The following is a 15153-nucleotide window of genomic DNA, read 5'->3' on the forward strand; positions in this document are numbered from 1 at the left end:
TACGGGGGAAAGTCGAGCAAACATGGGATTGGGACAAATCACACCCGTATTTGGAACTCGGCTAGTAAAATGACTCTTCTACGTTCGGTCGTAATAGAACGCTTTGCTCAAGCTGCCTCTCGGAAATAACAGTTTTGGAGAGCTAAGATGTGGGCCGAGCCGGAATTCCGAGGAAGGCATATGTTGTTGCTTGCTTGCTTGCTTGTCGGTTAGAATATTGATGTTTGTGGCGGCGACTAAAGGCCCCCATAGCCGTCCGGTCCCGTACTGGAGGACGCTTATACCGAAGCTGGAATAGGTTGCGGGTTCGGCTTTACCTAGCATGTATAGAAGCTGCACATTGTATCTAACAAGCAGTGCCTGGTTAAGACCACACGTCTGGAAAGGATTCTTGGCGGTACCTTCACTTGGAATGCATGCGATCTCATTTATTGATATGCTGTGTAAGAAGCCGCGCCTATTGTCATAATTGGACGATAATATCGGGTTAACTGACTGGGCTTAGGTGAAAAGGGATGCTTTGGTATAGGTATTATACGGGTTGTCCTCAGAAACTATATATCAAGGCGATGCTATATAGTGACTTAGCAAGGAAAACCAGACACTTGAAAGCATGGGGTTTGAAGATCGAGATCAAGGATATGGGTGAAGGTTTACTACGTACAACTTCAACCCCCCGTTTCGGAATGAGGCCTGCTTGTAGCGTAAGGAAGTGTTAATATATGAGCAATGAATTAAGATGATCTGTAGACGTGCATCATAAGTGTCATGAATAACCCAAGGTTAGTCTTGGGACAGTAATTTCGAAAAGCTCAAGAGAGCGTGGGTATCAATTAGAAATGTCCGATAATCCTGCAATGGACCATGCCAGTCCAAAGGCAAAGACTACCTAATAAAAACTGCCTGGCCCTCATGTCGGATGGCAGGGAAATTAGATACAGTCGTTGTTGTAGGGAGTCCTTCACTGGGCTTCAACCTACGTACAGGCCAGTACTAGGAATGGTGGGGATATTAAGTGCCATTGCATACAAGTCCACTAGGTTTAGTCTTCATCCTCATCTCATCCATCATCTTCATCCTTGTCCTCGTCCTCGTCCTCGTCCTCGTCGCTGGTAGCCTCGATATTCGCCTTGGTTTTCTTACTCTGGGGCTTGGTCTTCTTCTCATTCTTGGCCTTCACTGGCGAATCAGGGGCATCTGCGGGAGCTCCTGAAATATCAGGCGTGGTGTGTCCCTTGTCCCGTAGCTCGGCGTTGATAGAAGGAATAGCTTCGAGTAGTTTGTTGTATTGCTCAGGACTTAACATGATACCCTATAAGGTGTGGTAAGCGATTGGATGGCCAAAACACCTTTCTCCCTCCTTCCCTAACTTATAATGGCTTACCTTCTTTCCTGGTTTGAGATCACCAGATGCATCTGTGTAGTACTCGCGGATGTTGATGTATGTCTTGCCCTTGAAACCGCTGATGGTAGCTCTGCGGGTGCCGCCCAGCTTTATAATAAGTTAGTGACGGATTTCGAGTCAAATATACAAGAATGATAAGGTAATATAATATCATACACTCCAGAAAGGGTTGCCTTCATTATCTTTACCGGAATCGGAGGTCTTAGCCTTCTTGGTGGACTTAGACTTGGACTTGCTGCTTGACTTGACTTCCTGATCGCTTGATACATCCTCGTCTTCGTCCTCATCGCGACGCGATCGCTTAAGGTTCTTGGTGCGACCCATATTGAAGGCTGGAATTGATTCTGGAATTGATGGTGAGATGAAGAGAAACTCAATTGAGGAAGATGCAAGGGTTAATTAAAGGAAAGGAAGATGAATGTAATAATTGATGTATAATGTGGGGTTGCTGTTGAGTTGCGCTTTGTCGCGTCAATGGAATGTTAAGTGCTTTGAAGACGCGCCTGCTAAGAGATACATCGATTATGCTTATCTGAGTACCAGGTAATTCAGTACTGGGAGTCTCATTACCGCTATACTCGCTATGGTTAGTTGTTGCAAGGTACCTGCATGTTCCCACATCCGATACCTCTCTTAAAACTCTAAGATATGGGAACCTTTATTTATTATAGGCTTGATGTACCTTTCACTTAAAATACTATGGAAAAATACATGAACGAGACCCGCTGGGGTAAAGATGTACAATGTAAGAAGTACCTAAGTACTTAATTTTACGAAACATCCCATTATCGCACTTTGAGGCAGAAGGTTGTACACGACAGATGTTAGGGGGAAGTCTAACCATTGGACCCCTAACTCACATGAATCCTTCTGCCAAAATTATTTTCTATGATTTGCCAAATCTATAATCAAGAACATTTTCGAACACGCAGTCTATCGAGAACAACGAACGAACTATTTCGAGTTAACCGTTGTGCTAATACTTATAATATTAATCAACCATCTTCTATTCTAGCCTCTCGTTATAAATGCAATGCGCCCGCTATCAACGCCCCTAAACGCCTAGTAACTTTCAATAGTTCCATACACCAACAATTCCCTAATGAATACCGCCGACGATGCGCAACTCGGCGCCACTTCCGCCGTATCGCAAGACGAGACGAAATTAGACTCGAGCGAAATAGTAGATATATCCGAATATAACTCTCAAAGCCATCCGATAAGTCCGAAGAAACGAGATATACCTACATCGTCAAGTTCCCAGCAAGATGATATTGTCACCAAGGTGTTGCAATTTCTTTCCACAGCAACGCCTGGGACACTCGCGGCTATCGTGTTTGCACTTGCTGCTGTGACATACTTCGTCCTTGGTCAGATTGGCCTAGTACTGATCGGAGCTGTCGGTGGTATCACGCTATTCGCGTCATGGGAGTCCCGGCATCCCGAGGTGTCCCGAGCCGTCCGAGGTGAAAGGGGTTACGAATTTTTAGATCGTATCTTAGGGACGGCACATACCAGGGCAGTCATCCAGACTGAACAAGACGATGAGAAGAACGCCCAATTTCTCGCTCAAAGTTTCGACGACTTCCAGCCAGAAACGCGACAGGCGCTTACTGGTCTTGTCGACGCCATTGTTCGCGACTATGTAGACTGGTGGTATGGACCTATTGTGCCGTCCGACAAGTCATTTCCTCTCTCCTGCAGAAAGGTGTTGGTTAATTTCCTATTGACTATCTCGAATCAATTGGGCCGCAAGCGACCTGCCGATGCCTTCGTCGACTTCCTTACTCACACATGCTCTATCATTATTGTCTTCCTATCTGAGATGGCCAATGCTTACTCAGAGCTTCCTTCCGAAGTCAACCTGACTGCGGCAGATGCTATTTATAATTACCTAGCTTCGAATACTGAAGCACCGTTGTCAAATTTACTTAATCAAAGACAACAAGCAGGGAAGTTTAAGATGGTTGCTGAGGACATGCTTAGCTTCCTAGATAGATCGGCGTATGATTGCGATCCTGCTCGAATCTTTTTGAGGGAGATCCTCTCAACAATTATTCTTGAGGGTACTTTACAGACGTGTTCTAAAGCCGAATGGATTAATGGTTGGATTGTGTATCTCCTTGAGTCTGGAGAGACAGACTTTTCGCAAGCTATCGACGATGCGATACAAGATCAGAAGGCTTTTGGCGACGTCGATGGCAATGTGGGAAACATTGGCCTTTCCAGGGGCAACCGCAATTCATACGAAATTGATCGGGTGCGCCGTAAAGAGGCGGTGCATAAGAAGAAGCTATCAAAAGCTGACGAAGAAATGGAGAAGGCTATGGAAGAAATGAAGAGACTTAATGAGATGATTCTGGAAGCCGACAAGTCGAAACCCGTATCAACTGAGAGCCGCACAGACGCCTCTGGTCTCCTTAATAATGCCATAGAGAAGAATGCTAAGGAGCTTAACTTGAAGCTTGACGAAAAACCAAACAGGTCTTCTTTAGAGAAACCTAAAGACTATAGTCCAAGTATTAGAGGTGCATCAATGGACTCAAGACCAGGGAATGCTGATGATAGGGAAGGATCTCTGAGGTCTCCTATCTCTCTAAGATCGCCAATAGATCTGCCAAGCCACAGCTCGTCTCCGTCTAGTGGACATGGGGAGCAAATGGCCCGTAGGTTTACAAGCTTTGATCAAATTGTTCCACCGGCAACAGAAGAACCAGAAGAAGGTGACCCACGCAACCCACCTCCCCTTACACTACACAATGCCACTGTTACTATTCATGACGACGCGGTGAATGACAAGGGTCGACTTCGTGGCAAACCTTCCTGGGAGTATCTACTTCAGATTGAACCAGCAACCTCTCATTACCCTGGGTGGATGATAATGAAAACGTACACCCAGTTTGAGGGCCTCCATGAGAGCTTGAGACGCATTGCGACCGTCTCTGGGTCAACTGCTTTCCTAGAGGCCTTTGCCACCTTCCCGAGCTGGAAAGTGCATACGAGGACGTCATTGCGCGGTGAGATTGAGAGATACATGCGAACAGCCTGCGCCGAGAAAGCACTGGCCGAATCAGAAGCCTTTAAGCGGTTCCTAGATAAAGGTCAGGAGAATCGAATGAGCGTCAGCAGGGGGTTCTCATTCGAGTCGGTAGGAAAAGGTGTGCTTGACGTTATCCAGAATGCACCCAAGGGGGCCTTAGACAGCGGAAAAGTGGTGGTCGGCGGAGTCACTGGCGTCTTTGGCAATATCGGACTAGGGCCAAGGAAATCAACCACTTCATCCTTGAACGAGCAACAAACCAAGGAAGTTAGTAGCGCGAAAAGCCCAACGAACACGCGGCCATTATCAATGTCGGCTCTCTCAAGGATGGATAGTACCCCATCGGTGAATGGGTCAGGAAAAACCAGGGATAGTCTGGACAGTCAAAGATCGTCTGTGGTCGCAGTGCAGCCGGGTAAAGTAGCGCCTATGGAAAGGCGACCCAGCGTCCAAATAGATCCGAATCAAGACAGTCTTCACCCTGCAAGAGCAGATCGCTGGGAGCGGAGCTCGATTAGTGCAACGAGTAGTAAAGTACATAGTCGTGCTTCAAGCGCTGTAGCATTACGCTCACCTCTACGATCTCCATCTGAATTAAGCTTTACTAACATTAAACTGCCACCTCCACCGGATGAGATCGCAGACGACTATGGCTCTCCCGTGAGCACTCGCTTGAGTGTGGATGGAAACTCGCGTTTAATGGCTACTCCAAATGGTATCTCGCCAACTCGATCATTTAACTCAAGCCAAGATCAGCTACCACAAGCAGGTAGACCTGTGAAGCGACCAAGTAAGCAGTACGCACCACTTTCAGAGCAAGAGACTCGTGTAGCGGTTGAACTTCTTTTCGCCGTAATCAACGAGCTCTATACTCTGTCATCGGCTTGGAACATTCGGCGGACGCTCTTGACAGCAGCGAAATCATTTTTACTACGACCAGGCAATCCATCACTCGCGTCTATCCAATCGCTTGTTCAAGAATCGGTTCTTGAGGCGAACTTATCGGACGATGGTATTGCTGCTCATCTACGCAAGCTCCGAGAAAATTCTCTTCCCACGGAAGAAGAACGAAAAGCTTGGCCAAAGGAGATGACGATTGAAGAAAAAGAGGAGCTGAGAGTTAAAGCTAGAAAACTGTTTATACAGAGCGGCGTCCCTGGCGCATTAATGGGGATCATGGGACAATCCGCTACAAGCGAAGCGCTTGGGCGAGTCTTTGACTGCCTCCAGGTCGAGGAGGTCGCCAGAGGTCTTTTCTTCGGGATCATGCTGCAAGCAGTTCGAGTCGTTACACACTAAGGTTGATTACTTACTACGAGCGTTTTGCACTTCAACAGCCGGGCGTATAATCAAAAAGGGGTATAGGACGTCAAAAATGGATGATTGGAATTGTGTACAACTTCAGTACATTTCTCCTCCCGCGACGACCGGTATGTATTGGTATTGTCATAAACCATTGATTTCAGGACATGTATGAGTTTAGGTATATATATACGACAGGCCGTGCGGTGACCATGGAGTTTGTAGGGGGGTAGTGTGGACTTTTAAAAGAGTTCAGGGGCTCACGAAGTCCACGAACCGCATACAAGTCTATAAAATAATTTATTCATGAAGAAACGAGACTAATTATATTATTCTACTATGGAACGAAATATTCTCTTGAATAATTTAGACCACCTATCAAACGAATTTTATACTATGTATTCCTAGTTGAAAGGATTTATAATCATGTTGATTGCATATAGTTGTTCTCATCAGTCTTGACTATGGCGAGCTACTACTAAACTTCCGTTATCCCCCCCTATCGTGGGGTAAGTATATGCAGTATGCTTACACTGCGGGGTTGTTGAAATAGTAGTCTATCAAGTATAAATATAGTGGGGTGAGTCATTGTTTTTTTACTCTTTTAAGTCCGCCCTAGTGACGACATCGGCTTTAGCATTAGGTTAGATAACTACTACTGATCCGTATTTGTCTTCCTAATATTTCCGAATATACCTTATCCTATGTATCCACTTCGGCATCCTCTATACCATCACTGACTATCTATTGGTATTACATTCCCTAAAATTGCGATCATAACCTGGTATCATATTTTAAAAGTTACGTATAGGAAATAACAAAGCGCTGCTTTGTAAGCTCTAAGCTCTAATAAGTTTTTAGATAAACGCTTGTTGTTCTCCGATGCCGCTAAAGCTGGGCCTATAAGTGGCCAAACATTTGAAGTTACGAAGTGTTATATTCTCCCTATCCATATTGGTCTACTTTCTATCGTCTATCTAGTATACGATGGGTTCTACTGAGCAGAAAGACCGCGGTGTCCGTATCGCCATCGACCGTGGTGGTACCTTTACTGATTGTGTTGGTACCCTGAACGGAAAGTGTTGTAATTAAGCTCCTCTCTGAAGACCCGGCCAACTATGAAGATGCACCGCTGGAAGGTATCCGGCGTATCTTGAGCCACTTCGAGGGACGGGAGATTCCTCGGGGTGAGGCCCTAGATACCTCTAAGATCGATAGTATACGCATGGGGACCACGGTGGCGACAAACGCCCTACTGGAGCGCAAGGGTGAGAAGATAGCCCTTGTCGTGACCAAGGGCTTTCGGGACTGTCTTGTCATCGGCAATCAGAGTCGCCCTAAGATTTTTGACCTTGCTATCAAGAAGCCTGACGTCCTATACGAGGATGTTGTTGAGATAGACGAGAGAGTTACACTTGAAGACTATGCTGAGGACCCTGAGCGGACCATCACTAAAGCTCATGCCAAGGCCGGGACGGCGGAAGCGTCGAAAGCAGACTTGGTGTTAGGACTATCGGGGGAGACAGTGCGTATTTTGGAACGGCCAGCGGAGAGCAAGATCAAGGATCAATTAAAGAGCATATTCGACAAGGGCATCAAGAGTATAGCTGTATGTCTAATGCACGGCTACACATATCCGGACCATGAAGCCTTAGTAGGCAAAATTGCTAGGGAAATTGGCTTTAACCATATCTCGCTAAGCCATGAACTCATGCCCATGATCAAGTTGGTCCCACGAGCGACAAGTGTTTGTGCTGATGCGTACTTGACGCCGGCAATTAAAAAGTACATCGCCGGGTTTCAGAAGGGATTCGCTGGTGGCTTAGGAACAAGAAGTGTCCTTCAGGAGAACGGCAGCAAAGGTGCAAGATGCGAGTTCATGCAGAGCGACGGTGGTCTGGTTGACGTGGAGAAGTTTACCGGGTTGAAGGCCATCCTGTCTGGTCCTGCAGGAGGTGTAGTCGGTTACGCTATCACAAGTTATGATGAGGAGACTAAGATTCCGGTAATCGGATTTGACATGGGCGGTACCAGTACCGATGTCTCACGTTATGGAGAAGGTAGATACGAGCACGTCTTTGAGACGACAACAGCAGGCGTTACGATTCAGTCACCTCAACTCGACATCAACACCGTCGCAGCCGGAGGTGGAAGCAGACTCTTTTTCAAGAACGGTCTCTTTGTTGTTGGACCCGAGTCAGTAGGAGCCCATCCTGGCCCTGCTTGTTACCGAAAAGGTGGCCCCGCTGCAGTAACAGACGCAAATTTGTTCCTAGGCCGTCTACTACCTGAGTTCTTCCCTAAGATCTTCGGCAAAAACGAAGACGAGGGCTTAGACTTTGAGGCAAGCAAGAAAGTTATCCAAGAGCTCACTGATCAGATCAATAAGGAAACTGGCAAGAATATGAGCTTAGATGAAGTAGCCTATGGTTTCTTAACGATAGCAAATGAAGCTATGACAAGACCGATCAGGTCTATTACTGAGGCGAAGGGCCATGACTCTTCGAAGCACCGATTGGCGACTTTTGGTGGTGCCGGCGGTCAGCACGCTGTTGCTATCGCAGAGGCCTTAGGTATTAAACAGATATTAGTCCACAGGTACTCGTCGGTTTTATCGGCATACGGAATGGCCCTGGCGGATGTCGTCGATGAGAGGCAGGAACCAGATTCTACAGTATGGCAAGATCAGGGGGATGTGGTTAATGAGCTAAAAGCTAAGATGGAAAAATTAAAAGAGAAATCACGCAAGGCCCTTCAGGACCAAGGTTTTGAGGACAGCGATATTGTCTTTGAAGAATATCTCAATATGAAATATCGTGGAACCGAGTCAGCTCTCATGATTATCAAGCCTGATGAGGAGAAGGCAAAGGCGTCTTACGACGGCGAGGACTGGGCGTTTGGTAAGGCCTTTGTAGACCATCATCGTTACGAATTTGGATTTACTCTGGATGATAGAGATATCATCGTAGATGACGTACGAGTTCGCGGTATTGGAAAGAGCTTCACATATCGGGATAAGACTGTAGATCAACAGTTAAGGGAAGTCAAGCGACAGTCAATTGGTGACCAGAAAGCACATGGCAAGTCTCAAGTTTACTTTGAAGGTGGTCGTTTAGAGACGCCAATCTACAAACTCGAAGACCTATCGGTTGGTGACGAAATCAACGGACCGGCTGTTCTCGCGGATGGTACACAAACTATCGTGATCACTCCAAAGGCGAAGGCATTAATTCTCGAAACGCACGTCATCATCGACTTGGAGAAAAAATAAGGATGAGTGAGCTTGATCCCGTCCCCTTTATAAATTGGAAATCGAGACTTTGCTAACAAATAAATCAGCTCGCATAAGAAGGATTCGTCTGAACGAAAGGCTGACCCTATTCTACTGAGTATCTTTGGTCATCGCTTTATGGCCATCGCAGAACAAATGGGCCATGCGCTCCAGAAGACTAGCGTGAGTACAAATGTCAAGGAGCGTCTCGACTTTTCGTGTGCTATATTCGACGCCTCGGGAGGGCTCGTAGCGAATGCGCCGCATTTACCTATCCACTTGGGATCTATGTCGACGTGTGTTAGAACACAAGCCAAGATCTGGGAGGGCAAACTCAAAAAAGGAGATGTGATCATGTCAAACCACCCATCGTATGGCGGTACACATCTGCCAGATATTACTCTTATCATGCCTGCCTTTAACGAGAAGGGGGATAAGATTCTGTTTTACGCAGCATCACGAGCACACCATGCAGACATCGGTGGAATCACCGCGGGTAGCATGCCACCGCTTTCACGTGAACTGTTCCAAGAAGGCGCTTCGATTGAGAGCGAAAAAATCGTCAGCGAGGGCAAATTCAATGAAAAAAGAATCATAGAGCTACTCTATAACGAACCAGCGAAGTACCCTGGGTGTAGTGGAACTCGATGTCTGGCAGATAATATCAACGATCTCAGGGCGCAGGTTTCTGCGAACCAAAAAGGCATATCCCTGATCGAAGGACTCATTCAGGAGTACGGCGAAGATACTGTACAATTCTATATGGTCAGCATCCAAAACAACGCAGAGCTCTGTGTTCGGCAGCTATTAAAACAGGTCTACAAGAAATTCGAAGGAAAGGACCTGTCTGCAGTTGACTATATGGACGATGGAACTCCGATTCGGCTACGCGTCACTATCGACCCGGAGAAGGGAGAGGCAGAGTTCGACTTCGAGGGTACGGGTCCTCAGGTCTACGGCAATGTCAATGCACCCGAAGCCATCACATACAGCGCTATCATCTATTGTCTGCGCTGTCTGATTTCTGAAGACATCCCCCTGAATCAGGGTTGTCTCAAACCTGTCAACGTCAAAATTCCTCCCAAGTCACTCCTGTCACCGTCGACGGGTGCTGCCGTGGTGGGCGGCAACGTATTGACTAGTCAGAGGGTCACAGATGTTATATTGAAAGCATTCGAAGCATGTGCCGCCAGCCAGGGTTGCTGTAACAACCTGACGTTTGGGTTCGGCGGTAACATTTCGGGAGAGGAAGAAGTCAGGGGCTTCGGGTACTACGAGACGATTGCGGGCGGCAGCGGTGCGGGACCGGACTGGGAAGGCACCAGTGGTGTCCACGTACACATGACGAACACACGTATTACGGACTCTGAAGTATTCGAGCGACGATACCCCGTGCTTCTGCACGAGTTTTTTCCATCCGCGAAGGATCGGGTGGTATGGCCAACATCGCGGTGGCGATGGAGTCGTCCCGCGACATCGAGTTCCGGATCCCCATCCATGCTCGATCCTCAGCGAGCGACGATCTACAGGCCTTACGGTCTAGCCGGCGGCGAGGATGCCGAGTGCGGTCTCAAATCTGGTACGTCGCGTTCAGAAAGCCGACCCAGAGAAGGATCTTGCTACACAAGGTGTGCACGCACAGCAGGACAGAGACGACGTTGAGTATGAGGTACGCTATATCAACTTAGGTGCTAAGAACAGCGCCCCTATGAAACCCGGAGACCATATCATCATTAATACGCCCGGAGGAGGAGGTTGGGGCAAGGTCGGAGACCAGAAGGTCGAGAGATTACGAAGAGATCATACTGAGTCTTGGAGGAAGGGCAGCCATACCGCTAGGGAAGATGCCGCTTTGCAGGCATAGGGCTGTGGAAGCTTTGTACGTAGGTAGTGAGGAGGCATAAAATCTATGTTACTTTTTCCCCCTTTTACGTGCCTAAAGTATTGAGGGGAGTGTCTGTATTAGTGCCTTTATGATATTTAAAGCTGTGCCGCTCGTGAATCCTAATTTCCCACTTACTTACACGCGGCCAGTCGTCGCCAATGTGATGTTACGCAGTCGTACAGACATTGGGTATAAGCTGACCGGCTTGGGGGTTACCAAATACCTGGGAGTCTTTGCCACTAATCCCCCACCGGCGTAGGTATCAAATTAGGAAGGTGAATCGACGGGGGCGCCTATCGATTAACTAGCGAATTACTACACATGCTTTTCTGTCATTTTTGACGCGGCCGATTATCCTAGTCTAACGGTCTGGAATCTACGTATGTTGGGAGGAAAGTAGGAGCGAGGTGTCTTGGTAATCAATGGTTAAGCGATGTGCAGGAGGCAGATGTACAGGTTAGATGTTGGTAGGATTTATTTATTATTATTATTAAAATCATGGATTTTGGGAAAAGGGGGAAGTGTACCTAAGGTACCTGCTTAGGTTAGATGATAGTTGGGGGCTTAATGGAAGCGTAGGTAGCAAGCGCTTGTGGTGGTGATACAGACGAATTAAATTCCAATTCCAGAATTCGTTGGTAGTGAAGTTGACATTGTAAGAAGTCGTGTAAATGCTTGGCTTGGGTATGGATTTTGCTAGGTTAGAGAGGTACTTGTGTAGTTCTTAATAGATATTTATATAATTCGTCTCGCTTGTGAATAGAGGTTCTGTAATGTTCTTGGTGACTATTGCTCGTGACTTGTTTATACGGGGTTCATGTCGAATAGGAGGTAGTTATCAGATATTATCATGACATTCTGTGCCGTCTGTATCAGAAAGCTTAGCAATTAGAGATGTATAGAATAAGGGTATTTTTATAGAAACAATATAGTCAAGCAAGAATAAGTCGCTTCAAATTACAATTCCTAAACCAATGAAAATGTCCCTAAGAATCACGAGCGTGGTCCTATAATGGTAATTAACCCCGGTACCAGGGCCTTTAGAGTCCGGCCCGGATCGAATCCCGACGATCTCCGGCGGCGCTGGAGATGCCGGGGTGGAAAGCCGGGCGAACTTACTTGGCCGATGCGGGACACAAGGTCTAGCTTTCTGTCTAAAGACATGTCATCATGCAGTGAGACTGCTGCTGTAAGATTAGGTATTATTATTGAATTTAATTGGAGGGATATGATAGACAAGGGCGTTAGGAAACTGGAACTTAACGAGACAAACTCGGGGAAAAGCATAAAAAGTTAAACTTTTGTAGGACAGGACAGGACGGACCGCTAAAATCCGAATTAGCGGGGTGAATGTAAGTCATTCATTGGCGGGTCTCGTGGGGTAAGGTAGGAGGTACCTAAGATGTAGCTAAGATACATACAAACACGGAGCTTCCTTAGCTCTCTCCATCTTTTCCAACTTGGGTAATATTTCATATTCATGAATGGGAAACTGTCGCATCTTAGCAAGTCTACCTACCTTAGTTTACTTTATACCATCTAGTTATAGCTTTATCATCAATAATAAATTCCTATCGAGGCCCTGGTATATAAACAGAAGCAATCCATTCTTCTCATACTTTTTATCCTCCCATCAATTCTATCTTCAATCATAGGATAGTTACCCTTTCTTATTAGGCACTAGAACTTAAGCAAAAAGATATCAGACAAGATGAATCCTCTGAATTTATACACCGATCAGGAGTGGGAGGAAGTCTCGCAAGATCTCCCGAAGGATAGCGATCCTTTTATTCAGAAGTATCTCCAAGGTCGCGAGGCCCTCATAACAGAAGAAAATAAGGAACGCAGCGGTTCGTATAGACTGCCCCTAATCGGCTCATCCCCCTTTTCTCACTTCTTATCGCTAATAATAAAAAAACCCCTTAGATGCGTCATTCAAGAAGAGTCTCTCTCCTATTGCAAAGCGTGCCTGTGATATAGTGGCGCGTATCCGGGATGAAGAGAAGAACACAGTGTGGACGCCACAGCTAGAAGACTCGCTCGCTCAGGAATCTGATATTGTCGTGCACCCGGGCATGATGTTCTCCCTGTCCAAGGAGCGAATGGAAAGCACCAAATTATGGAACATAGTACGACGCATGCCTAAGGGTGCTTTGTTACACGCCCATTTAGACGCCATGGTTGATTTCGAGTATCTATTTGGAGCGCTCTTCGCAACCCCAGGCATACATTTGTCCGCCGACCAGCCGCTCACATCAGACAAGGAGAGGGAAGCTGCTAAATTAAGCTTCCGCTTTTTCAAACAACCACGTACCGAAAGTAATATCTGGAACCCCGATTATAAAAGCGGTACTTTTGTCCTGCTTACTCAGGCCGCGGACGCGTTCCCCGAGGGCGGGAAAGCCGGTTTCCTAAAGTGGCTTTACTCACGGTGCACCATCTCGCGGACGGACGCCGTCTCTCAGCACCACGGTGTTGATCACATATGGCAAAAATTCTACAAGTGTTTCCGCGTGGTCGGGTCCATGATTCACTACGAGCCCATCTTCCGCAAGTTCCTCCAGCGCCTCATGAGTTTACTAAAGGCAGACGGGATCAACTGGTGCGAATTCCGCTTCTCGTGGGCACTGGATTATTATAAACAGGATAGCGAGACGCCCGAGTCTGACTACAGTGCGATGATGACTGTCTTGGACGAGGAGGTGGCACGGTTCAAGGAATCTGAAGAGGGAGAGGGATTTTGGGGGCTTAGGGTTATATGGGCTGCTCTACGGTTCTTTCCAACTCGAAATATCGTGGAAAACATGGAACAGTGCATCGAGACTAAGATCACGCATCCTCATCTGATCGCCGGGTACGACTTGGTCGGTCAGGAAGATGGTGGTCGACCCCTACGCGACCTACTTCCTGAGCTATTTTGGTTCCGCAAGCAGTGTGCCCAGGAGGGTGTCAATATCCCCTTCTTCTTCCACGCCGGCGAGTGTCTCGGAACTGGTAACGATACAGATCACAATTTATTCGACGCTGTGCTCCTGGGAACGAGACGTATCGGCCACGGATTTAGCTTGTACAAGCATCCTCTGCTCGTCAATCTCGTCAAAGAGAAGAAGATCTTGGTGGAAAGCTGCCCTATATCGAATGAGGTCCTCCTTCCTCGTCTCTGCGTTCCGTCATGAGTCACCCTCTTCCCGCTCTACTCGCGCGGGGAGTGGCCTGCTCATTATGTAACGATGACCCGGCCATGCTCGGTCAAGACACGGCCGGGTCCACGCACGACTTTTGGCAAGCGTTGCAGGGTTGGGAAAATTTAGGGCTGGCAGGGCTGGGGAGTCTAGCCGAGAATAGTATACGGTGGGCAGCGTTTGAGGATCAGTCTGCCGAGGAGTGGAGCAGAGACATCAGGGAAGCAAGTACGGGAAGCGGGATTAAGGCACAGAGGGTGAAGGAATGGGAGATCGAGTGGGAGAAGTTCTGCGTGTGGGTCGTTGACGAATTCGGCCAAGATTAGAGGGAAAAGGGGGTGTAAGCGCGGGAGTGTTGGAGGTTGCCTAAGGCAAATGGCGGAGACGAGCAAAAAAGTTACTGCGCCATTCGCAATGGGTCAAATCCCACATTCCCGAGATGATTTCCCGGTGGTACAGCTAGGCGGGTGTCCCCCGCGGTTCAACACGAAGGATCCTAAAGGGTTTTAAAAAATTTTCAGTTAGGGAAATTGAGGCTCTGCGACAACTTGACGAACAAGAAATTTGGGGTTTGGGATCGGCGCCAATGTATGATGGTACGCTTCCCGCCAACCCGCAGCCTTAGGTAGTGCGACAGCGGCTTACCTGCAGATCTCGGTGACGTTGACGTACAGCGGCTAGGGCAAAAAGAAGTAAAAAAAAAACCAAAAAAAAAAAAACTTATGGTCGTACACACACGCGAATAAGGACAAGTCGTCGGCTTACTGGGGCGTCAGGGAAGATGTTGTTAATTTATTTAAGGCTGATTCTACGAAAAGGCGGGACGAGGGTATGGGGATGAGGGGAGTTACGCAGTAGGGCTAAGGCTGCAGGGACGAAGATCATGGCCGAGTTCAACACGACTTGCCTTCCCTTCCATGCCCTCTCACAAGATAATAGTTAGTAGTAGTCATGTAGATGTGTAGGTACCTAATGTAGGCATATATGTGAGATTACATATACGCTAGAATCGTATGACGTTTCTCATACATACCTAGGCAACCTTTGCTCGGTCCGTCCCATTCGTGG

General features: G+C 47.4%; 5 protein-coding genes across 5 annotated transcripts; 4 read left to right on the forward strand and 1 right to left on the reverse strand.

Annotated features, from left to right (window-relative positions):
* Nucleotides 1–1060: 1060 nt before the first annotated feature.
* Nucleotides 1061–1729, reverse strand: GL218_05743 (putative RNA polymerase II transcriptional coactivator; the record flags this gene model as incomplete). The annotated part of the gene is made up of 3 exons (XM_033582427.1): nucleotides 1061–1312; nucleotides 1385–1492; nucleotides 1562–1729. The coding sequence occupies 3 exons, from the start codon at nucleotides 1727–1729 to the stop codon at nucleotides 1061–1063; spliced, it is 528 nt and encodes a 175-aa protein (XP_033434783.1).
* Nucleotides 1730–2507: 778 nt separating this feature from the next.
* Nucleotides 2508–5744, forward strand: GL218_05744 (uncharacterized protein; the record flags this gene model as incomplete). Its single annotated transcript, XM_033582428.1, has 1 exon — nucleotides 2508–5744. One exon carries the CDS (start codon nucleotides 2508–2510, stop codon nucleotides 5742–5744), a length of 3237 nt encoding a protein of 1078 aa, XP_033434767.1.
* A 990-nt stretch (nucleotides 5745–6734) lies between these two features.
* Nucleotides 6735–9018, forward strand: GL218_05745 (uncharacterized protein; the record flags this gene model as incomplete). The annotated part of the gene is made up of 2 exons (XM_033582429.1): nucleotides 6735–6789; nucleotides 6854–9018. The coding sequence occupies 2 exons, from the start codon at nucleotides 6735–6737 to the stop codon at nucleotides 9016–9018; spliced, it is 2220 nt and encodes a 739-aa protein (XP_033434768.1).
* Nucleotides 9019–9156: 138 nt separating this feature from the next.
* GL218_05746 (uncharacterized protein) lies at nucleotides 9157–10882 on the forward strand (the record flags this gene model as incomplete). The annotated part of the gene is made up of 2 exons (XM_033582430.1): nucleotides 9157–10597; nucleotides 10647–10882. 2 exons carry the CDS (start codon nucleotides 9157–9159, stop codon nucleotides 10880–10882), a joined length of 1677 nt encoding a protein of 558 aa, XP_033434379.1.
* A 1732-nt stretch (nucleotides 10883–12614) lies between these two features.
* GL218_05747 (Adenosine deaminase CECR1-A) lies at nucleotides 12615–14079 on the forward strand (the record flags this gene model as incomplete). Its single annotated transcript, XM_033582431.1, has 2 exons — nucleotides 12615–12753; nucleotides 12830–14079. 2 exons carry the CDS (start codon nucleotides 12615–12617, stop codon nucleotides 14077–14079), a joined length of 1389 nt encoding a protein of 462 aa, XP_033434778.1.
* Between the last annotated feature and the right edge of the window lie 1074 nt (nucleotides 14080–15153).

Source organism: Daldinia childiae (genome assembly GCF_008694065.1).
Source record: "Daldinia childiae strain JS-1345 chromosome Unknown Scaffold5, whole genome shotgun sequence".
NCBI classification, from domain to species: domain Eukaryota; kingdom Fungi; phylum Ascomycota; class Sordariomycetes; order Xylariales; family Hypoxylaceae; genus Daldinia; species Daldinia childiae.